Source organism: Streptopelia decaocto (assembly GCF_964273445.1).
Source record: "Streptopelia decaocto genome assembly, chromosome: 5".
Classification (NCBI taxonomy): Eukaryota; Metazoa; Chordata; class Aves; order Columbiformes; family Columbidae; genus Streptopelia; species Streptopelia decaocto.
In genome coordinates this window covers 16,549,954-16,573,301 of record NC_138659.1, presented here as the reverse complement: position 1 = coordinate 16,573,301, position 23,348 = coordinate 16,549,954, and the positions used below count along the sequence as shown (strand labels likewise).

The 23,348-nt window shown below is 40.1% G+C and overlaps 1 protein-coding gene across 3 annotated transcripts in view; it reads right to left on the bottom strand.

Moving 5' to 3' along the window:
- The window catches only part of MTA1 (metastasis associated 1), an 82,638-nt gene that overhangs the window by 24,021 nt on the left and 35,269 nt on the right, over positions 1-23,348 (bottom strand). For 2 of the 3 annotated variants that reach the window (XM_082054092.1, XM_082054093.1), the window contains exons 7-13: positions 21,993-22,095; positions 18,854-18,953; positions 17,354-17,542; positions 16,204-16,278; positions 8,503-8,561; positions 1,660-1,775; positions 679-830 (exon numbers count right to left, since the gene is read on the bottom strand). In XM_082054092.1, the coding sequence (XP_081910218.1) occupies positions 679-830; positions 1,660-1,775; positions 8,503-8,561; positions 16,204-16,278; positions 17,354-17,542; positions 18,854-18,953; positions 21,993-22,095 (794 nt within the window). The remainder of the gene's footprint in view (positions 1-678; positions 831-1,659; positions 1,776-8,502; positions 8,562-16,203; positions 16,279-17,353; positions 17,543-18,853; positions 18,954-21,992; positions 22,096-23,348) is intronic. The other variant, XM_082054094.1, reaches the window with a different exon arrangement.

The window sequence follows — 23,348 nt, the reverse complement described above, 5'->3', positions numbered from 1 at the left end:
AGACCAAAGTTCAGCGTGCATTATCCTTTTGTTCATGTGAGGCAGCTACTTTTTCCAATCAGCTCAATGTATGATGCTTCCAGACTGAACTGCACCAAATTCAAAAACATTCTCAGAAATTTGGTTTTTGAAAAAAAAAAAAAAAGGAGAAAAAGTAAACAGAAGCAGCTCATGCAGTGCTTACTCAAACATAGCTAAAATGAAGGAGGATTAATTAAAAAAGATAGGATAAAGTAGAAAAACAAGATAAGGGATCTCTAAAAAGCCACTAGCTATTTGCGGCATCTAATTTTGAATGTGCCTTGGGAAAAGGAACAGGTTTCAGGAAATAATTAATTCCTTTATGGAAAAATTTCCTCTTCCCCCTACAGCAAAAATTATGGAAACCAAATACCAGAAACACATCATTAAGTTATTCCATGTATTTGACGGCTAGTTTGCTAAACAAATTATGTGTTGTTCATTTCTCAGGGCAGCACTTGGCAACAAAGTAAGTATAGCTCAAGTTAACACACCAACTTTTGCAAGACATGAAATACCAAACCCAAGGACAACAATGGAGGCTGAAGGCACTCTCTTTGTAGTTAAATATTTAAGAAGAGGGAACAATTAGTTAGCTATCATGGCACCTAGCTTTCCAGGCAAGAGCACGCAGCAGGCTGCTTTGCAGATACCTACCAAATTATTGCGGTTTGGTCCTGGCCTCTCCCCATCTAACCGTGTTGGCATTTTCAAGCCACCGTATTTCTTCCAGTACGTCCAACAGGATGCACAGAGGCGACACTGCATGTTAGGGGGACCCCAAGAATACCACTGGTAAGACTGTGTGGCTAGAGATAACAAAGGTGGAAATTATATATATATATCCTTAAACAGGATCACTTTTCAGAGCTTATTCTCTTTAGAACCATTACAAAATAAAAGCACCACAAAAGTAAACCCACACAAAGACAGTGCGAAGCTCAAACAGACCTTAAAAACCTAATGATGGCTTCACTGTTATCCACACTCTTAAAGGTACTTGTGATTTCAGCAGAACTAATAACACATATGAACCCCTTTAAAAACATGAACAGAAAAAAAACTACTAGTAGGATGGGCAATTCTCCTGCCAATGAAACTGAAAGAACAACAATTTCTGCAGAGCGCAGGAGAGAGGGAAGATAGTCTTTAGGAACTCCCCATACATTAATTTTATGACTAAAGAACTTATGAAATCTGTTCCTTGACTCCTCGTACACTCCTAAATTCCAGCATCTCTAAAGGCTCCCCACAAAGGAGCACAATCGTTAGAACTCAGTATATCAATATCAGGCACCAGACCAAATAGAATGATATCGCATAGTTTGAAATCTACTGAAAAATTCTGAAAAAAATGTCAACTTCCCGCCTTGGTGATTTAAATCTTTGCTCAGTAGCTACCTGCAATTACGTAGGACATTTACTAACTCCTCTTTTAGTGCTTCATCATTTTATTTACAAGTGGAGCACCAGTAACTCAAAAAAACACTTTGCTTAAATGCAGCTATGTCAAATTCTGTCCCCTCAGCCTTTCAAAGACGCTTCTCCCACCCCTCGCCACCACACAGCTTTGATTTGTCTGTTTGTGACACAGCACCCACACTCTCTGTACATCTCCCACCCCAGCACGTCACTTACTGTAACAGCTCTCACAGGCCCGTCCTGCTGTCGTGTTCTGTGCCTGTACTCCAGTACCATTTACCACTCCTGGTTTGACATTATTTACATTGATCTGGTTGGGGTTTGGCTTGTTACTTAAAACACAAAGCAAAAAGGAGGACAATGGTTAATTGAGGCATGCAATTATTTATGTGACTTAAAAGATATATGGACCAAAACATTTGAAGATTTAAATTTCATCCATCGTGTGGTTTATGGAACAAGCTGTACTCACCAGCAATTTGACTTCCATGATTACACTGTCTCTGATAATATTTAAATAACATCAATAATAAAAAATAAACATAATATTAGTGAAATGTCATTTTCAAGAATCCAGACCCATTTAAAACAATAAATCGGTGAGGCCAGGCAGGTATCTTTCTTACTATCCCAGACATTCTAATCTAGATGACAAAAAGATATTATCTACGGATCTCTCAGTCCTCAAGACAAGGGATATTTTACTTAAATCTCCAAAAACAAGGCTGGGGAAAGGAACAGGAGAAGTAAGCAGAGAAAACATAGAACAAAATCTCTGCATGTGGCATATACACAAAGATTGTAACAAATACGAACCTTCTAACAAGTCTTACACTATCGTTAGCACTTCTACTATAAAGCATTTAGGTTTCTACTCAATTGAAAAAGTCTAAAAGCTTAACATTTGCAGAGCAAGAAATCCATTGATGGCTGTCACTAATGTATTCTAACATAACATCTGAATCACCTCAGCTCATCCTTATACTCTCTTAAAAACACTGACTCAGGGGGAAAAAAGAAACTATTGGCATGAGCTGAGAATGGAAGGGCAAACAAAACCTTGGCAGAGAGCAGGGTGGAATAGTACAAAATTTCTGTAGAGGAAGAGATGTCCAAGGGGGAAAAGGAGGCATTCAAAAAATCCCTGGCATGGGAGGGTACAATAAGGACAGAGAATCGATATTGCAGTGAGAGGACATCTGAGGAACAGAGGAAGATGGGAGAAGTCATACAAGAAGTTTCAAAGAAGAAAAATGTACCAGGAGCTTATGAAACAGACCAAGATTCCAAGGTGCTGTTAGGAGCTCAGCTCACAGAGGCAAAAAAAGCAGGCAGCCTTTGGTACCGACTTGTGCAAATTGTGTTTCACCCATATTCTCTTACCTGACAACTGAAGAGAGCGGGCATATTCCTTTTATTTCTAACTAATAAACCCATTATTTGGAATCCACTCATTCAAGCAGAAAGATCTTAACATGGGCTTTATAAAATAGCTTTCTGCAAATGCATTTTCTTATATATCAGCTGCACACTGACACAGGAGTCACACTGATTTCAACGACCCAGAATATTTATTACTTATCACTCTGGCTAGCGTTGCAAAAACAGCATTGTGGGAATGTGGCCAAATTAATTTCTTTCTAATGGGGCATCAATATTAGGTTTCACGTTCTCAGCAATGACCCCTGAAAGCGACGGAGATCCAAGTGACTGAATTCTGAACACAGCTGGCCTTTACAGCTCCAGAACAAACCCAAACGCTACTGAGGAGCTCACACTGTCCTGGAAGCCAGGTCATCCTTCTCCTCATTTGAACACGTCTCATCAGGCACCAAGACACAGAGCTTGGTTAAAGTGCCATTTCCGGAGACAGAACAGATTCTGCTGTGGATGACCTACAAGGACCACACACGCGTTGCATAAGGAGGTAAGAGAGTATTTGCCCAGTCCAAGAAAAAAAACTTTGAAGCGCATTCTGATGGTGCTCCTCACTGTGAAGTTCAGGGTTTCTGCAGAAAAGAAAGCTTAGGAGGCAAAGCGCCACAGAAATACTGAAAATAGGTTGTTCCTTCAGTACGCTGAGCAGCCAAAGCACAACCCAAAAGAAACAGAGAAGAAAAATAAAGGAATTTAAATTAACAAGCCCGATTAGGTTTCTTGTCCTTTTGCTTATTAATTTGCCTGGACCTTACAAGGATTAAAGTGTTCTGGGGTGCTTATCAAAATGGCACAAAGTTCTGACACCACAGATGGCAGGAGATCTGCAGAAACATTTAACAAAGGCAAAGCTGAAAGAGGAGGCATTCATGCTACCCAGCACTTTGCTCTGGGACGTCACTATAGTAACCTACTCCAAAAGAACTCCTGCCAACGATTCACTAGCAAACCCCATGTGCAAACATTACCAAGATGCTGTAAAACAAACAGTCCTCACAGATGCAGAGTTACAAGCACCACTGCCCAATAAGGAAAAAAAAACCTGAAGAAAACTAAGCCTCCACTCCAGGTCTTGCTGCTTCCCTTTGATACATGGATTTCAAACACAAGCAAAAGGGATGCTGAGAGCTGATCACAAAATTATCACACTGTAGTTATGGCAATAACTTCAGGAGTTTGAACAGCACAATTAATGTAGCTGCAGGAAGCAGCAAAAAGTGTGCTGCTCCAAAGCCAAGGTCAAGTTTCACAGGGGCAGTAACACTAAAATTTAGGCAGCTGATGTCTTTATCATATGAGAAGCAAAAAGCTCTTAATTGTTGATGATATGTTAATTAAACTTGTTTGATATCACCAAAGCCTGCTACAGCTTTTAACAAGAGAATTAGATGCGTAACTGGATGAATCATTAGGCAATTAATGAAGCTGAAGTGAAAGACGCAAATAAGGTAGTGAGAATACTGATGGTGTGGTAAACTATCATTTCCAGTCCTTACGTTAGGAATGGAAGTCTTTTAAATGGGTTTGAGTTGCACTGGAGCAGTAGGTTACAGCAGAGCAGGGATCAGGACATGCAGATTTCTGGGCTGTACTCTGCAGCAGGTCAGCCTCAGCTCAGGCGAGTTTAAAGCACACGCAGAAAGAAGGTGCTGGAAAACAGCCAGCACGGGCTGAAGCCCTGCCCGAAAAACCAACCTGAACATAACCCTGAGCCATGCAGAGCACTGAAATCCCCTCATTACATGTCTGACTGGCATTTCACCCACAGCACAGTGACAACATTTTAGCAATTAACTATAAACTGAACAGTGAATGTTTTCCTGTTATTCAGGAAACCATAGTAGTGCTAGATGCAGCAGAACAATTAAGAAATAAAGCCTCAGGAGTAAGAACATTTTTTAATCCTTTGTAAGGAACTTTATGCCATCATCTGCCTCTAGGCACCTAATTCAGGTGTCTGGATTCCTTATCCAGACACAGACAGGTGGGCTCTCATCATAACTCTCCAGGCTACTGTAAATACTCACTTCTGAGAGCAGGTCTAATGCCTGCTAAACAATGCTTTCTGAAGATGAGAAGCTTTCTCCAACAAAATGATGAAGATTGCTATTTTAACTAACACAGCTACAAAAAAACAACCAAACCACAAAAACAACAACAACCAACAAAACCAAACAAACCAACCAAGCCAAACAGCATTACACCTTTAAGTTTTCCATGCTGCAACAGACCTCTGCACAATTAATCAGAGAAGGAAAAAAGCCTTGCTCCTCATGCAGAGGGCAATCGAGAAACCGATAAAGGAATTATTTTCAGCATGTTAAGCAGTTTGCCCTTGCAGTCATCCAAAGCTTCAACTTATTCTTCCAGTTTCCCTTTTAGCTTAAAGAAAGAGGCAGGGTGGGGAGAACAGTATTTCCCTACTTTACAAGTTTGCGAAGCAGCATTTGCAGCTTGAAAAGTGCTTTGAGATTGTCAGATAAAATACTGTACATAAAATGTATTAATTTACATTTACAGATGTAAATCTAAAATTTACATTTTACAGCAATACATTTTAGAGATCAGGGACTGTATGGAGTACATCATTCTTCCCTTTATTTTCTTACGCCTTCTGAGATCACTTGGATCAAAGCAAAAGAGGAAAGAGCCACACGTTATGTCTCAGCCTTCATGATTTGCAGATGTCTTCATCCCAAAAAGCACCAGCTACACCACCAGACTGTTGCCAAAAAGAAGTGAGTAACTAGTACATATGCCTGTAAGATTAGAAAAACCAGAATATGCCTTCCACAACAGCCTGAAGTGTATGTTTGGGTACAGACTAGGAGAAAGAGACCACGACTACATCTGCAGCAAGAAGAGTCTCCCAGCCCCACGTTCACGTGGCAGGTGGCAGGATGAAGCGTGTAAGAACACGGAACGTCTTTGTGCATTCAGGCTTCTGCGGCTTTATTTAACGCCACTTCCAGTGACAGAGAAATTGCTACAGACATCAACTAAAAGGGTTTTTTTTCAGTATTTCCTGAATGAAGAATTCAACTGATGTTATACTTTTTGCTTTCACCGGGAAAGCACATTAGTGCTTTTGAACCTAAGGGATGAACTACAAACCCATGTGTACAAGCACTGGGTTCAGTCACACCAACTACAGATGTCAGTCCCAAATGCAGGGTTCTTCTTGGAAGGAGCACAGAAATGTTTGTCCAATATCTAGGACATATATGTTTTTCCAATATTTATGAGGTTGGTTTAAGACTTGATAACTTCACATCAATTACCTCTCCATGCTTCAGTTACCTACATTATAAAATTGGGGCGCAATCTCAAGTTAAAAAATACCAACTCTAAAGCTTCACATAGAGCTTTTATTTCTCCCTGTATAATGTGTATATGACATGAGAAACAGCCTTTGAAGACTGCTTCTGTTGTTTTTCATATTATTTTCCTCCCCTTTCCCCAGATTTTCCTAATAACATCACAGGAACAAAGGAGGTAGACAGCCAGAAACAACAACAAAAAAATTGGTTTGAGTCTGATATGCTCCTGGATCGCTTTTGCAAACAATTTTACACCAGTTTTTGTTAGAATAGGTTTCACTAAATCAGCTGATGTGTTTCTGCATAGGTCTTGTGACAGCCTACATCAAGTAATTTATTTTTGAGGTGACAAGTGGATCATTATGGTTCAAGTCTCAAAACAGGAATGGGCTCAGTAACATGATAAGGACAAATCAATAACATTGATATTCAGATCCCTACATCATGTATTGCTATTACAAGCCAAGAATATAATCTTCTTCTAGGTCACAAGATAATGTAGGTGCAATGCATTCCCTACGTGCCAGACCTTGTACTGAAACTTGAGTAGAAATAATAAAAAAAAAAATTAGAAATATTTAACTGTTGCCACATTTGGAGGTATTAATAGTGAAAAAAGCAGCAGAAGTGTTCATGTGGTATTACGTAAGTCAAGTACGGAATTGCTGCTTTTCCTGATACACATGAAAAGATAGGAGGAGGGAAAAATTGACACCCATTTTATCAATTAAACGACATGTAAGTTAAACACTCACAAACCTCAATCATGACTGGAAATCAAAGCCAGAGACAAAAATAGCAACCACAGGTAGAGACAGAAGTCTTTTCCTGAAGCAGAGAGGCAAGTTGCAGATTTGATTATATTATCCAGATAGCAACAAGAATTATCTTGCTGAGATGCAGTGTTGAGGGATAAGATACCACTCCAGACAGCCATTATCAAATGAGCACTATAAAACCTCTCCAATACAAAGCCCTACCTACACACATAATCCAAGAGCAACAAGACAACCAGGCTTTCTCATCTGCAATATCCCTTTACATCCGCAGTCTAAACTACATTGGCTTTTGCTTTAAATTGTGAATTCATGTTTAATTTGATGTCGTGTCCCCCTGCAGAGTAACACCATCCACAAAAAGCAATACTGTTGAAAAACTGCATGACAAGAAATCTATTTGGTTTCACTCTAAATATTGCACTTAATTTTTATTAAATTCACCTGAGATATGCTGACATATTTAAAAGCAAAAAATAAATCCAAGATCCTCTATTTTCACAAAAAATAAGGGACAGTCTTGCAATTTAAATATGTACAACTTAGTTTTGCCTGAAGTAACAGAACAAACGGTAGAGGTTAATAAATATTTGAAAGGAGACAGCATGGAAGAGTGAAGGAGTTATCTGGGATAATACATATGGGAACATATCTAGGAGTGAAAGCTGAAAAGAGAAAGGGACAGGGAAGATTTCAAGTTCCACACTATAGCAACCGTTGACTGGGTTATGCAGAGGAAATGCAAGAGAAACACATTTTAATAATAATTTATGTATAAAATATTTATACATATTACATATCCATATATATTAATTTTAATATAGTTCTATATATAATGTTTATATATTTATAAATTATATTAGGAAACAACCACACATTGGTGATCCACCGAGGACAAAAATTAATAAAAGCATATATTATTGAGTAGTTAATTAGCTACCCTGCTGTTCGTGACCATTCTGACCTGCTACCAAGTCCCCAACTCCCAGTCTGTATAAAAATAAAAATCAGAAGTAAAAGTCCCTTTGGGATGGGGACATTACATAGGATGAAGGAAATGAGCAACAAGACGGCAGAGCATCCTGACCAGGAAAGCCCCAAAGGAAAAGTCCTCGGCTGCCCATGGAGGAAATACCCTGTGGTCCAGAAGCAGAATGCCGGCGTGTGGAACCAGCTTTTCTTTTACACACTCCTAAGCGGCAGCACAGCGTACTGAGAAGGGCTGCTTTGCTCTACCAGCTTTGAACTGTTTTCGTGTTTTCTTCCACAGGGCTCCCAGTTGTTTATTAGCATCAGGGTGTTAGGAATAACTCAGCTAAAATTAAAAGGAATTCAAGCCTATTCAAGCATCAGCAGAAGGTTCCTTATATTTGGAACCTAATTTAATAGTTCTCTGACATGTTTGTTAAACTGTGTCTCTCATTATGTAATTAAAGCAAATACATAATACTGGCAGGCCATGGAGACTGCTACACCAGAATCTCTACAATGAATCAGAAAACAAAACAATGCAAAAGGATACTTACTAGTTGGGTATATACACTTGTTTGAGCTTGCTTTCCGCTTCTGCTGCTTTCAATCGTTTCTTAAAAAAAAAAAAAAAAAAGTTAGAATACAAAAAAATTAAGGACTATTTTACCTAGGAGTCAAGTACCTGTAAAAACTTCAGCACTTATTAACAAACAATGAAGTTTTCCTTTCACTGAGCAGCTACCACAAAATCCTTTTCCAACAGGAAAATATCTACTGGAAATAACTGTGGGCATCAAATGCTATGTACACATCTTTTCAAAAGTCAGAGAGGTGATAATCTAGTATTTACAAGGACAAACTTTTCATTCCCATTCATCACAATACAAATACATGCCTTGTTACTCCAGAACTCGTGGGGTTTTTTTTGTTGTTGGTTTGTTTGTTTTTCCCTGCAGAGGAAGATCTGACATACCAGTGTGTGTTTGTTCTCCATGATAAATAATATTCACCAACTGGACAATAACAGCTGTAGCAATGCACCTTCCCCATCACATCTCCTCAACAGCTGAACCAATCCAAATAGTTTGAAGGAAGACTTTTTTGTTGTCCTCACTTTTGAAGACTAAGTAACACAGGAGATTTTCTTTTAAAAAAAGGTCAAGAGCTCAACTCAAGATTGATGCAGAATTAGACAAAAGTGTGGGTTTTTTTTTTATTATTATGGTATGTTATCACTTCTGAGTAAACATCAGGCATGGTCAACCTGTACATTCACATTTTCCAAAGGTGAGCAGCTCTAGGTGCACGAGCATCCCCCTTTGAGACAAAAAAGAAACCAACCCCAGGCACATGTGTAAGTCTCATGGAACAGGTAGCAAAGAAAATCAAGGAGGTAGAAAAGGAAGAAGCTAACTAGACCAAACAACCAGCCCCTGATTAAAAACACCATTGCCAGGAGATGATAAGGAACATCAGAGAGACATTTAAGGGAAAACACATGCAAGAAGGAGACAGGTGTAGAAGTACACGCAATTTGTCTCTTTACACGGCCCTAGTCCAGTAAAACCATCCATTAACTTCTGCCCGCATTTCTGCAGTAAACGGATTACAGGATCCTTTCAACGGGATGTATGGAGTAAATTTCCCCAGAAGACACTGCTGCTTGCTTCTGTTCAGCCACAGCTGTGAGCTCGCTGACAGACCACAAGAACATGGCAGAGGTAAAAAATTAGCATCAACTTTGCTAACTGGCCAAGAAGTCCTTTTCTAACTCAAACCTTCACACCATTTAAAAAGCAAAAGGGACATTCTGAAGTTCAAGTTTTCTCTTTATCGCAAACTAAATTAATTTAGGGCGAACCTCTGGAGGCCTCTAGTCCAACCTCATGGCTCAAACCTGGGCCCATGCTCTTCAACATCCATGAAAATAACAGTGGTCTGCATAAAGCCACAATGTTTTCCAGACAAACCAGCAGCAAGGTGATATTCTAGACAAACAGATTATCTTAACGTTCTCTAGGCAGCAGCCTCGAGGCACAGTCTAGGAAAATAATTCTAAAGCTGAATTCAGTATCTTCATAGAAACAGGAAGCAGCACCAGAAGATGTAATAAAATTGAAGAGTGTGTCACTGAGCAACTGGACAAACGTTAAAATCTTTTTTACAGGGACACAACAGACACACAGAAACAATGAAGTAAAAGTTTCTCGTAAGCATAAAGCTTGCTTTGATCAGAGGGATGGTCTTAAGCAACAGTTTTCCATTTGGCAGCCTGACAGCTCCTTGCTACAGCTCTATAGATTCCTAAAGAATTTCCCTCTTCCTTTCTCCTGCAAATAAGAGTCAACATATCTTAGAAATCAAAGAATTAAGTTGTCACACCAGAGAAGAGGGACCAAGAAAACAAATAGAACTTGTAAAAGTTATCCAGAGACCACAAGTACATTTTCAGAGAGCTGTATCCAAAAGCTGACTTCTTTCTGCTGGTGTAGGCAAGTTTCCTGGATTTCTTCTGTTAAATCTGCTCCAGGACAATGACAGCTACCTGAAAAATGTCCTCAAGAAAACCCAAATGAAGACTTCATGGAGATGGTCCTTAATACACAGACTTGAAAGAATCAATAATACACATTGTACTGGCAGTCCATGATGGAATTAAAGAGGTTCTCCCTCTGAATACAAAGAACAAATTCGAAGATGCACATTTTCAAACCACCCTGCCGAAGCCTTTTTACATAGAAAACCAAAACATCCAATGATGGGCCTCAAAAAGTGCTGTGGCAATGGTTCTCCAACAGCATCAAAACCCATCCTCTATCTTGGCAACCCCAAAAAATCATCCTTCAACAGAATTCACACTCTCAAGAGCATTTCTGGTCATGAACTGGAAGCTGTTCCACCCACAGCCTGGACAGAACAACAGGTGTTCCCTCCCCAGGCACAGACAGCCACGGGCAGTTGTGTGAGCAGAGCAACAGCCCCAGAGCTCATCCTCTCCTCACAAGTGATGAGAAAGTCTAACATCAGATATTGATAAACAGCTTAAATTACTGCTTGAGGAACCATGTACAAGAATCCTATTTCCTTGAGACCTAAGCAAGAAACTCGGACAACTTCCACTGGTAGAGAATTGTTGTTGGTTTTTTGTTTGGGGTTTTGTTTGTTTGGGATTGTGTTTGTTTGGGGGTTTTTTGTTGGTTGGTTTGTTTTGCTTGTGTTTGTTTTTATTTTCCACTAGATTTCTAGATTGTTGGGGGAAAAGTCTGCAGCTTTCTTGACAAAAACTGCCAAGGGGACTATCTAGAGTCATCATGTTAGGACAGTTTTGGAAATCTATGAATGGAAAAAGCTTCATGCAAGCACAAAGCATTACCAGCAGCTGAAATATCCTACTATGCACAGTGTAAAGCCATTTGCCTTGTGAGACAGTTAATTTAGGGTATTAAGCAACATTTCAGTAAACTGGTGATGAATGTTAACCTCTCACCACAGATTTTCTCTGTGATGGATGACCACAGTGTGAGCTCCAAGGAAAGGTACCCTATGTCACCTGCACCCAGCAACACCTTTCTGGGGATCAGCACAGAGCATGACACACAGCATACGCGTTTAATACCAAATCAAAGGTTTTCAGAAGGTACCAAAATGTACTGAATAAGAAGAGGTTGGGTTTTGCACTAAGTATTTGCAGCTGTGGACAACCAATAGACCACATATGATGGGTTTCCTATTTTTTGACAGTGACTGATACCAGAAGGTACAAAAGAAAGGTGCCTGAAATGTTATCATGAACAATTTCAGAATAATCCCTTCACAGAGGTCCTTTGCCAATTATTAATTGATTTGTGCCTGAAGCGTATTTTCGCTAGAAATTCTTAATGTTGTCTGATGTAGTTATAAATATCCTTATCCACCAAAAACAACCCCGGACATTTGTAACTTTTTCTAGTAGTTTGGCCTAAATGCAATCTTTTGGTTCTGAGTTATTTATATATGCACATCTTAAGTATATCCTCTTATTTACTTCATCATATTTTCCCCATCTATAAAAGGGAGATATTACCGACTTGTCTATTCCAGAGGGACCGAGGGATTAAATTACTAAGCACTGTACATTCAAGTTGGTGCAAACATCTGTCCTTTATATCCTCTCCCTAGACTTAACATCTTTCCTTCTACCCACTGAGCTTGAAAGAGTTTTATAATACATGACGTATCAGAACAAATGTTGGTGGTCATTTTCTAAAGGATGAGCATTTATAAGGAGGAAATAACAGAAGAAATCCAGGAATGCAGGGCATATTTCAAGGTCCACAACACAAAGAACGTGGTTGATAGACAGGACAGGGATGCCTCAAACATCCTTACTTATTAAACCTTTATTAGTTGATGATGGAAAAGATAGTCTCTAAATCACATGCTGGGAGGCAGGGGAGCTGGAACAGAAAAGGTCCATGGTGCATTTGGGACACGTGTTTCCAGCTGCTTGTGCTCCAGCAACAATCTCAGCACTGATGTGTGGTACCTACGGTCTCTGTCACTTGCCAGATTTGCCATGGTTCCATGTCACTATAGGCTTACCAGGAGGTGTTTGTGGATAAAAAAATCCCACGTATGCAGAAAAAACATTTATTTGATGTTATTTCTACTTTGCTAGCACACGGTACTTTATGAAGGCTGGTACATTAAGATGTCACTCTCAGCTCTTAGCTAGGTACAAAGGTTTGCTTCCCTTAAGAAAGATGTTTTCTATCCACACCAAGATTCAAGCTCCCTACCTCATGTAGTCAAATACAACAGCATTTCCACTTTCCCCAGTATCTTCTCAACACTATGCATACGTTAAAACTTATTTTCTCTTATTATTCCTTCTACATTTTTCTAATGGCACTTCCACATAAAAACCACATAAGAATTCACAACTACGTAAGAACTCAACCTTTACTTTGAATGAAAATGTAGGCATACCCAACATCACATCAACTCTTGAAGACTGGGGAAAGCCACCAAATACCAGTTACTCAATAAATGCCATTTCAAACCTTTCTGAATCAGAAATATATGCTCATGTGAATTGACACAGGAAATCTGTCTCAAGAAAAGGATGCATTCAAAGGAGACACAGAATACTTAATTTGGAATGAGTCTCTCTCTTTTTCTTCCAGACAACTTTGAAAGAGCGTCTTTGAAAGGAAAACTCTTGGGATCACTTTGGACAGACATTCAGGAGTCTACATCAGACCGCAAATGCCTTGTTGCCATTGCAGTAGAATTACTCCTTCTGGCAGTTCTGTTCTTATAGGATCAGTCTTTCTCTTGAAATGATTGAACTCCTAACTATGCTGGTAACCTTCAAAAGCATGGTATAGCTGAAGCCAAATACAATTAAAGTGCTTGAAAATTAGTAAATTTGTGCGTATCTCAACCACAGGATCCTACTCACAAGACATGGAAGTGCTGTATTAATTAAGCCTTTTGAGCTTAGGTATACCGAGCACAAGTATACCTTATTGTTCCATTCTGAGGAAGGGTCTTCTGTTGAAGACTCAAAATTTAGCTTCCTCAATGGCAAGGAACAGATGGATTCTGCTTCAGGATTAAAACAGTGCTTTCTAGCTCCAAGAAAATCTCAAAGGAAATACAGAATTATGCAAATGGTTCCCAAATAAGTGCTTTTCTTCAAACCAGGCAATTGGCTGATGACAACAAACTTTATTACTATGTTGTGTAACTCACAGAAATAGACAATTTAAATAGACAATTTTATGTTCATTCAGCCAAAGGTTCTGCAAGAATAAGCAAGTTATGAATTTTTTTTAAGAAAGTAACATACAGCCATGAAATATAATTTAATCATCATCTTAGAAGGAGGGCAAGTGAAAGCGATTCAACCCAGGATACACATTTTTCATATCCTTACTTAGCACATCTTCGATACCTCATGTACAACAATGCAGTGAGCCCCAGAACCACTTTGTGGTATGAGACTGAGAAAACAGTCTACACAGACAAAACACTATGAAGAAACAGATGGAAAAACTGGTGAGGGACATGCTCCAAAGACTTTGTACACTTCAAGTAAAATATAAATGTAATACACCGTTATTTCAGCTACAACTTCCTTTGCTTTCTTTGTGGCTATATATAGATGGCTCTCCCAGGCTTTTTATAAATGTTTAATAGTATTATTTGCTTGCACAAGCTGGGAATTTGAGATGAGGTCTTCAGTTCAGTTTAGATTTAACTGATGCGATATCGCTGCAGTGCGATTTCTACCTGGTTGGGTTATACTCAATAGCGTCTCTTAAGTGCAGAGCCTCTAATTGGAAGTTTTCCCTAAATCCCACTCCCTGGTACACTGCTGGACAGCACATGTGAGCTACAGTATAACCATGATAGAAAACCCACTGCATAGAAATAGGGCAAAACAGTATGAGAAACTGTGGATTTGCTGTGGTTTTTAATTGCTGCAAGAACAAAATCTGTCATGCAACTATCCCTTCTGCAATTTTGTCTATGTAGTAAGAAAGCTCGAGAAAATGGAAAAAGCAAAATAATTTAACAGTTTCCTTCCACATTTTTTCAATTGTTTTGACCTCCCAGAACACAAGCCTGGAAGCAAACACTGGGAACACCATTCCCATCTGTCTCCTACAGTGTCCAAGAGCGAACACCAAAGAAACTGCTCCCCATCCTTTATTCCCACCACCACCATTGTTACATACCTCAAGATGGGCAGAAACAGAATGTCATGGCTGCAAATGTATTGTGGACTTCCTGAGCAGAATACAGATACTTTTTGGTTTAACCTTTCCCAAGAATTCCTACTATTGTTTACTGTTCTGACTGCACAGCGATGACATCTTCATGGAACAGCCCAAGATTCTGATAAAATAACTTCTCTCACCTTTTCTGATACATATCATATTGCTAGATGGATTTTTATCACTAAAACAAGTGACGTGAGATAAAACATGCAGGGATGAAGATAAACGGATTCCTCTCAGTGCAAATACTGAGCATAGTACAGGCTGAGTACGCTCAGCTATCGTCTCCTAAAAAGTGGTAATCAGACAGGACAGCAGTACTCACTGTATCGATGGCACCCACAGCCCAACAGGGAAGGAAAGACCATCACCTCATTTCTCCAGCACTTTTTTTCCCCACCATCTCACTTTTCTCCCACCCATTTCCTTACCAGAAGGAAAAGTTTCAATCAAAGAATGAACTTGAAGAAATATTAGAATGAGGATGCAGTTAATATTTTTAAAGAAAGTAATACAGAATTTATGCAAAAAAAGAGTTCTCATTTGTCCTGAGGATCCCTCTGTAATTTAAACAGCACTCCAATCAGAAGGAAAATGGTAAAAATCACATTACAGACCAAGGTACACATGCCAAATATTGGTCAGTGCCTCAGGCATCCAGTCTTATCCCAGGCTGAATTTCCAATGAAGCAAGTTACAACAGGACATTTTTATAACTCCCCTTTTTCTAAAGCTTCAAATAGATACCTAAATGTAATACTGATGATTATAATGAAAAATCCATTATATATTTCTCCCTTCTTTTAATTAATTTTCCCATTAAATATTACAAGTAGTTTTCAGCAACCGATACTCCGCAACATTTTGCATGCTGCTTGCGTTGTGCTTGCTCTATTTTCGGGACCAAGCAGCCTTCATATTTAAACAAGTAGAGATAAAAATGATTGTAAACACTAGTCAAAGTTGATTCTCAAGCGTAACGAGCCTGAGAATTTGAGCCATCAGTGCTTCCCAAGCAAACACTTTACTCGTGGTGCTTACACAGGGGAGGCTCCATGCATCTTCAGTCAGAGCCACGGGCAGGCAGAGGTGGAGAATTAGCACAGGTGTCTGTTGTACACCAACTGCCCACCCCCCAAAAAAGCTGAAATTGAACTTCATGCTGACCTCGAACTCTGTCTACAGGCAGAAATTAACCATATTCCCTTCCTTAAACTGCTGAGTTCCAAAATAGACATTTGAAAGCCCCAAACAAATAAAATAGCAGCAAACATTAAAAGAAAGCGCACATGCCAATGCTACGTGTTTGTATCTATGGAATGGCTGATGAGTTTAGTGACGAAAGATTTTTTTGGTGCTTCAGATCATTAGAGAACCCACCTATTGGAAAGACTGAACCCCAAGAGGGAGAATAAAACAACAATGTTTAGTTTTAAAGGCAAGAAAAATCCTTTGTTAGAATGAAAGAGGTGATTCTGACTCTCTCACCTGCTGAACGTATCTGTCTGTAGTTTTCCACATGTAGTAATATTCTATTATGCTTGTTAAGGACTTCCATGGGAGCTGGGGACAGAAAGGAAAAGCAGCAGTCATCATAGCCTCACTGAGATTCACAGGATTCCTTTGACAGTTTATAGCTTGCTACTACTAAAAGACAGTGTTTGAATCTCCTAAGGGCATTAGATGCACACGGGACCCACGTTAAATTAAATGCCCTTTCTAAAAATAGTGCTTTCAGTGTAGAAGCGGAGCAGGTTACAGGTAAATCTTCATGCCGCATTGGCTCTGCAGTAAACCACTGAAGAGAGGCACAACGTGGAAGGGAGCCCACTGGCTCCAACCCTCTCTGCTCAGGCAGCAAAGACTAGAGCAAGAGCCACAATTACTGTATCACAGCTCTGATTTGCTTGGCTTCTATGGAACTGGTCAATTAAATAAAAAAAGTAGTAATTCCTAATAGAATTGCACCCTGCCAAGTCCAGTCTCTGCATAACAGGCAAAGGGATTTCAAGCAGGACCACAGAGAGTGTTGTGCTTTTTCCAAGTCCCTCTGTCTAACAGATTAGAGCATGGGACAAGCAACACTGAATCTACTTGTTTTGCTCCTGAAGACTCAAACAGAAACACAGTGAATTCTGTCTCTCTCTACAGTGCTCCAGTCAATCTGCAGGCTGAGCACCTAGGGTGGAGCTTTGGCCAAAATACAGGACACCTCCCTTGGATGCCCAAGATTCCTTTTAAAAACTTTCAAAAGGTCCTTTTTGAACTCACATTATAAGTGACTAAATTTTCATGTTTCAGAAGGCCCAGTACTTATTCTCCTTCAAACAAATTAATCTACAGCAGCTAGGCTGTCACAACAATTTCCTAAATCCTCCCTCAGCAACAGCGGAGCAGATGATTTTAAATTAACGTCTCTAAAGGAAAAGCTATCATCTGTGATTTGAAATTCTGCCTGTACAACAGGCTGTCATCAGTATGAGGTCTGCCTTTCCCCAATTTACAGCAAGACACATGCTCCAGTTCAAAGCCCTCTTCTTTGACATGAAGAAAAACAGCACAGTTTAGACAAGCTGTAAACCAGCTCTGTCAGTGATAAGAGCTGGTCACCATGTGGACCCTCATTTTAGGTACTTACAAAATCTTGCTGAATGTCAGTGAAATCTTTTCCATATTTTTCTAGTGCTTCCTCAAAGAGGTTTGCCTCTGAAGCAGACCACTCCTCCATCTCATCTCTGCACAGGACTGGCCCACCTTGTGGCACAAGCGCAGAGATCGCCTTGGAAATGTCATAGACATTTTTGTGCAAAGTGTCCATTGCATGGAACTACACGGTTGTAAAAGAGAAAGACAAATGTAAGGACAAGCATCTAGGGGGAGAAAAACTCTAAACAGTGAAACAGCAATAACAAAAACGCTGCACTGAGATTTGAGGGTGCAGTATCCTATACCTAACACAAAGTCAGTAAAACTAGCTTCAACCTCAGACTCACTGTAGTTGTCAGTGTACAAGTCTAAGGTTCACTACCACCACCAGAATTTGTGGAACACGAACCCGTGCAGTAGGTACTGTAGGTTCGAGGGCATATTTTTGTTACAAACTTAGCCAGGCACTTTCTTTGTCAAATAATCCACAAAAAATACATAAAAGAAAAATATTTAAGAAGAGCAACAGACACAGTCTCCTAAGAAAGATTCAAGCCAAGTCATACATCATAGCTGAGTAGGGAAAAATAATTACTCCCAGGTGCAATTAGTCCTCAGAAAGCTGAGCTACGATTGTCTGCAATGTGTGATTTAAAAGGGCTGACAACACTTTGCAAGGGAGGAATTGGTCTTAATAAATGAAAGTTTGGCTTTATTTCCCAATTTCTGTAGTTTTAATTGGGATGTTATTTGCCTTTCATCATACTAGTTTTGTGCATGTGCATAATTAATCTACAGTGTTCTATCCCAGAACTTGTTCTATATATGATTACACATTATTCTAGTTATGAGGTGAGGCCTTGATAACAGTTCTCTGGAGACTTCATAAATTTTATTCAAATTTTCATTAAACTTCCTCTGGCATAGAAGCCCAAGTTTTCCTTTTCCTCTGTCTACTCAGAATTGTTTATTATTATAAAATATTAACGATGTCACCACTCCTCAGGTACTCTAAAATAGAACTTGTCAAAGAGAAGAACTGGATCAACAGAAATTTCTTATCTGACCACAAGTTTTTGCCCCAGACAATCTTGCCCAAGGACACCAGAGATAGTCTGGTGTTGGGGAAGTGATGAGGAGTGTCATTTTGGCATTAGAACATTGCAGACAGGCAGATAATCATTTGTATTCTTCTCAGGACAGCTACTAAGCCCATGCAAGAGATGGGCTAGTGAAGCACGTCATCAAAACATTTTAATAAAGAAGTTTTAAAAAATTATCTCCTAGAATTATCCCTGATGGATTATAGGAGGAACAAGACCAAAAAAAGTTACTTCATATGTAAATCAAGGGTTCCTTTATAAAGACATGATCTGCTTCACAGCAGGCCACAATTACAATCCATCTGCCCCTCTCTCTTTGCCAACTATTATTGCTAAGGTGATTATTTTGCATCTCTCCAAAAGTTAAGGTCCTCTTAAAAAAATCTTACCAGCGTGATGTCCCGAGAGGCTGCTGCAGCGCTCATGTGCAAACTCGGCTGTCTGACTGAACTACTGCAATCGAGTGCTCGGGCAAACGTACCAACAGACCTGAATGAAATTACACAGAGTGTTAACTTTGCATGCAAAGCAAGTGTAAATATAAACACCCAACCAACACTTTTTGAGATCTGCAGACTCCATTTCTCAGTAACAAGATTACATGGTTTGGCACTAGTTCTGCACCAGAGACTGTTCTCTTTAGATGTGGTCTGTTATTATGAACGCTTTACTCAGTTCACATGACCAAAGAGGCTTCGGTGGAGGAGGGTAAACAGTGAAAGGCTCAAGGATCACAACCAGGGAGTTCTCAACTCCTCTTTTATCCCTTATCTCTCAGACTTCATCTTTAACAGAAACTGAGGGCAAGTGAGCTTTATGAATGGCACAAGTCTCTTCCACAAGGGCAAGAGCAGCACGGCATTGTCCAAAGGTTCAGAGACAGATGCCAAGCCCAGGCAGAAAAAAAACCATGCAGTGATGCAAACATTTTTCTAAAACTTTCAGTAAAATTAAAAACCATCTTTATTTTACAACTTAATATTGTATAATACATATAGATTACATAGCCTGCATAAGACTACAGCAATTCTCAAATACTTCCTAATGCCAGCAATTCCTGCATCTGAGGCCACAATCCCTATGATCCTCACTTCATCCCTAAAGTAATTAGTCAGAGAAACCTTTAACAGGAACCTCAGTTGCAGCAATTCCTACTCCCCTCGCTGCTTGCTACAGCACATGGGTGAAACTTCTGTGCTCCTGCACAGTGAACTGGGGCTGAGCTTCCCTGAGTAACTACAACAACAACAAAAAAGGTGGTTTTTTCTTTTCCTCCACTCCCATCACTTCCACAAACTAGTTGAGTGCACAGAGAAACAAACACACTAGTGCCAAGCAGTGCGGGAGTAGGAAAGGTAAATGCTTGAGCAGTAGTTGTCAAATATCTGATTTTGGCCAAAATCCAAACCAGCCTCCCTCACCTGAGTTTCTGTGGCGATTCACACTTCGCCCTCTCCCCAGCCTCCCAGTCTTATCTCCATCCCTGCTCCTCAACTCCCCCATCCCCAGCTTTACCTGAACTGATACTTGTGTGTGTGTCGTCTAATTATAAACTGGATCACTTTGCTGATTCCCCACAGAAGCAGTTTTTATACTGATCTTTTCAATGATTGCTCTTACAGCACACACTTTCAGGCAGCTGTATCAGCAAATCCAGTGAACAGCGGTGAAGAGCCAGAAAGAATTACTATTAATAAACACAGCTTTCCCACCAAAAGCCTACGCAAGGTGGAGAGCCCCACCACAAACCAGCTCTACGGCCACTCTAAACCAACCCACACGCAAACCCTCATCTGCCCGGGCACTGCCATCTTCTCGCTTCCCGTGGGGGGTCTTCCTGACACCACAGCGCTCTGTGCCTGAGTGGCAATTTGAATCCATCCTGATGAAAACTAACTCAGAAAACAAAGCTCTTAGTTTTTCCATGGTGTCCTGTACTTCATTTGGTTAGAGCCAACTGTGAAACCACAGCCTTGTCAAGAAAGGGCCCTTAAGAAGCAGGAATCCCCTTTGCTGGAGATATCCCAGCTCTCCCCATCACTCCTTCCTCTGTTTATTCCGCATCGCCGGTGGAGATTATCCTTTCCTCACTGTCATCTACTTCTCTATGTCAGTCTGATCGAGTAGAATGAATCTGTTGCACATATATCACTTAGTTCAGCCAGTTCGACTTTACTCTTGGCACAGGTCAAAGGAAACAGCAATATATTGTGTAAGCAGCACAGCAAAACTTCCAGGACCTTAAATTTTATGGTGATTCTTTAGTGTAGCCAGAACACTATGAAATTTATGAACCTTAAAAAGGGCTATACTACAAAAAGCACGTGTTTTACCACAGGCAAAAATGTATTAATGGATTCTCAGCTGTGAGATTTTTCTTCAATCTGGCCGGCAGTTAAGATTTTTGATTTAAACCAAACTAATTTCACTCTTGTCTCCCTGTTAACAGAGTCTTTCACACAAGCTCTAGTATTGCCTTTCTGGGGAGCATCCCAAGAACTCACCCCACAATGGGCACAGCAGTGCACACTCAGGGAAGCTCAGGAGGAAATTCAAAGCATGATAACTCAAGAGGGAGAAAAAACAAGAACCAGAAGGCTGACAGAACCAGGGCTAATTCAGGCAGCCCTGTGAGTCAAGATCCACGTCTGTCAGACTGTGGCCAATAAGCAGAACTCTCAAGACTAGCAAACTAGATACTACTAGCAGCTTGTAACTTTACACGCTCTGTCCTAACCATATCCAATGGTAACTTGCTCCACTGACTAAAAACATCAGAAGGTCCACCTATCCATCTACTCATACCACTTTCTCCCACACAGTCCTACAAACTTACCGAAAATACAGAGAATTTGGAGAGTGTTACCTTTTTTCTTTTTCTTCCAAATTGTTCAGTCACCCATTGCTATGAGAGCCTAAAATTTAGTATAGGCTTCTGTTCCTATAAATGCATCCCAATTCAAATGTTATTGAACATTTTCAAAAGCAAAAGTTGATCAACGAAGATTGCTTTGGGCTTAAATAAAAGCACGCATTTCACCATCTGTATAGATTTGCAGGGTTTTACTTTATGATGCCTACTTCTTGGAATCTAGGCACAAGAAAGCATCTATACTCCATCAAAAACACTTTGCCAGACTTCTTACCAAGCTATTAATGAATGCTAAAATGTCAGCGGATTTGAAAATGGGAAAAAAATGGACAGAGTAATAAACTGTCAAGAATTTAGTTCACTAAGCCTTCCACATGCTAGCCAAAGAATTTGAAAAGCCTCACCAATTACAGGATAGTTTTTACATGCCATTGGCTTTTCTTTTATAAAAGTGATTAACTGAAAGTTGCAAATCTCAGTAGCTGTTCCTAATGCCATGCAGTTCCCAGGAAGGCATGTAAAATGTTCATCATTTCAAAATGGAGCAGAAGAATAAAGCAACCAAATACTAGTAAAGCAAAAAGAACACAAAAAGTACTCAGAAAAGAAGAGTTATAAAAATTTACTTGTCCAAGGAAGAGGTAAAGTGCTCTTACCGTGCTACCACCAAGAACTGGTCTATCTGCTTGTCTACTAGCGGGTTAAAGGCCTCCCAAACTTTTGTTTCAAGTTTTGACTGATCTCTTCCATCATCCTCACCTGATTGAAAAACAAATTAGAAATGTCTGGTATAACCATTCTAAAAGAAATAAACATTCTAGATTCTTTTATCTCACAATAACTTAACTGCTAACCCATCTCAGTTACTCTAACAGGCCACCGCAAAAATTTCATTCAGTCATTTGTCTGTAACAATTTCAGCTCAACAGACACAGCAGCACAGCTCGTCTGAATTGAGCAATCAGATTGTGAAGAACTGGTTTCAAAGGACATGCCATAGGAAACAGAGGAGATTCTTCTCCCACCTCAACAAGTCTCTCTTTAGTCCCTCTCCCCAGTTTCTCTTTTTCTCCTTTATCTTGCAGCAGTTCCAGGAAAACAGGCACAGTCCCAGCTGCTCTGAGCAGGCCAAGAGTAGCTGGTTCGACTTGTGTCAGCTGCTTTCTAAGGGTGAAATCACTGCAGACTCCTGCAGTTTTCCTGACTACACAAACCAAAATACCCTGGAAAAATACAGGAGCTACTGAAACTTTTTCTTCTTTTTTTCTGCTGCCTTTGAAACATCTGGAGATTATCCTTCTTTGAAGCCCTGTGTTGGCCCACTGAGGGAAGCGAATGCCTTTCAAATTAGTTCATCCTCTCTTGGGAGACTTGCCCAGCTCCTGAATAAATACCAGTTTCATAGACAAATTAAACAAGAGCCCTGACCAATTTGTTTGCCCATTTTAACATGAGGCTAACAGCATCAGCAAAGCTCCTAAGCAAATCCAGAAGCATCTTATTGCTTTCATATCTCTGCCCATATGGTCTGGAGAAGGTTCTCCCAACATGGGTCAGAACTCCTGCTCTCTTAGGAGAAGCCTACAGACTGACCTCTCACTGTGTGTTACCTGAGTAAGGAGCAATTAGATGCCAATAATCCCCATCCCTCTCCGTTTTTCCACCCACTTTTGGATCTGTAGGCTAGTGCAAAGACAAATCTAAAGTTAATTAGTACTTGGTAAATGGCATCAGTCACTGTTACTGCTCCTTTTCCCTTGGGCTGGGGTCCTCATGGACTTACCGCTCCATGACAAAGCACAGGCAGGCTGAGGTCTGGTAGCACATTTGGGCACAGAATCCTCCTGCCTGTTGCGCAGGTGAGAAGTCCACCAACGCTTGGAATGGGGAGAGAGCTCCGAGGAGAGCTCTCTTGAGAGCTCTTGAGAATTCCAAGCCAACGCTTGGAAAGGGGAGAGAGCTCCGAGGAAAAGGCACCCAGCAATAATGGGTAAATTGACGAGGGGAGACAG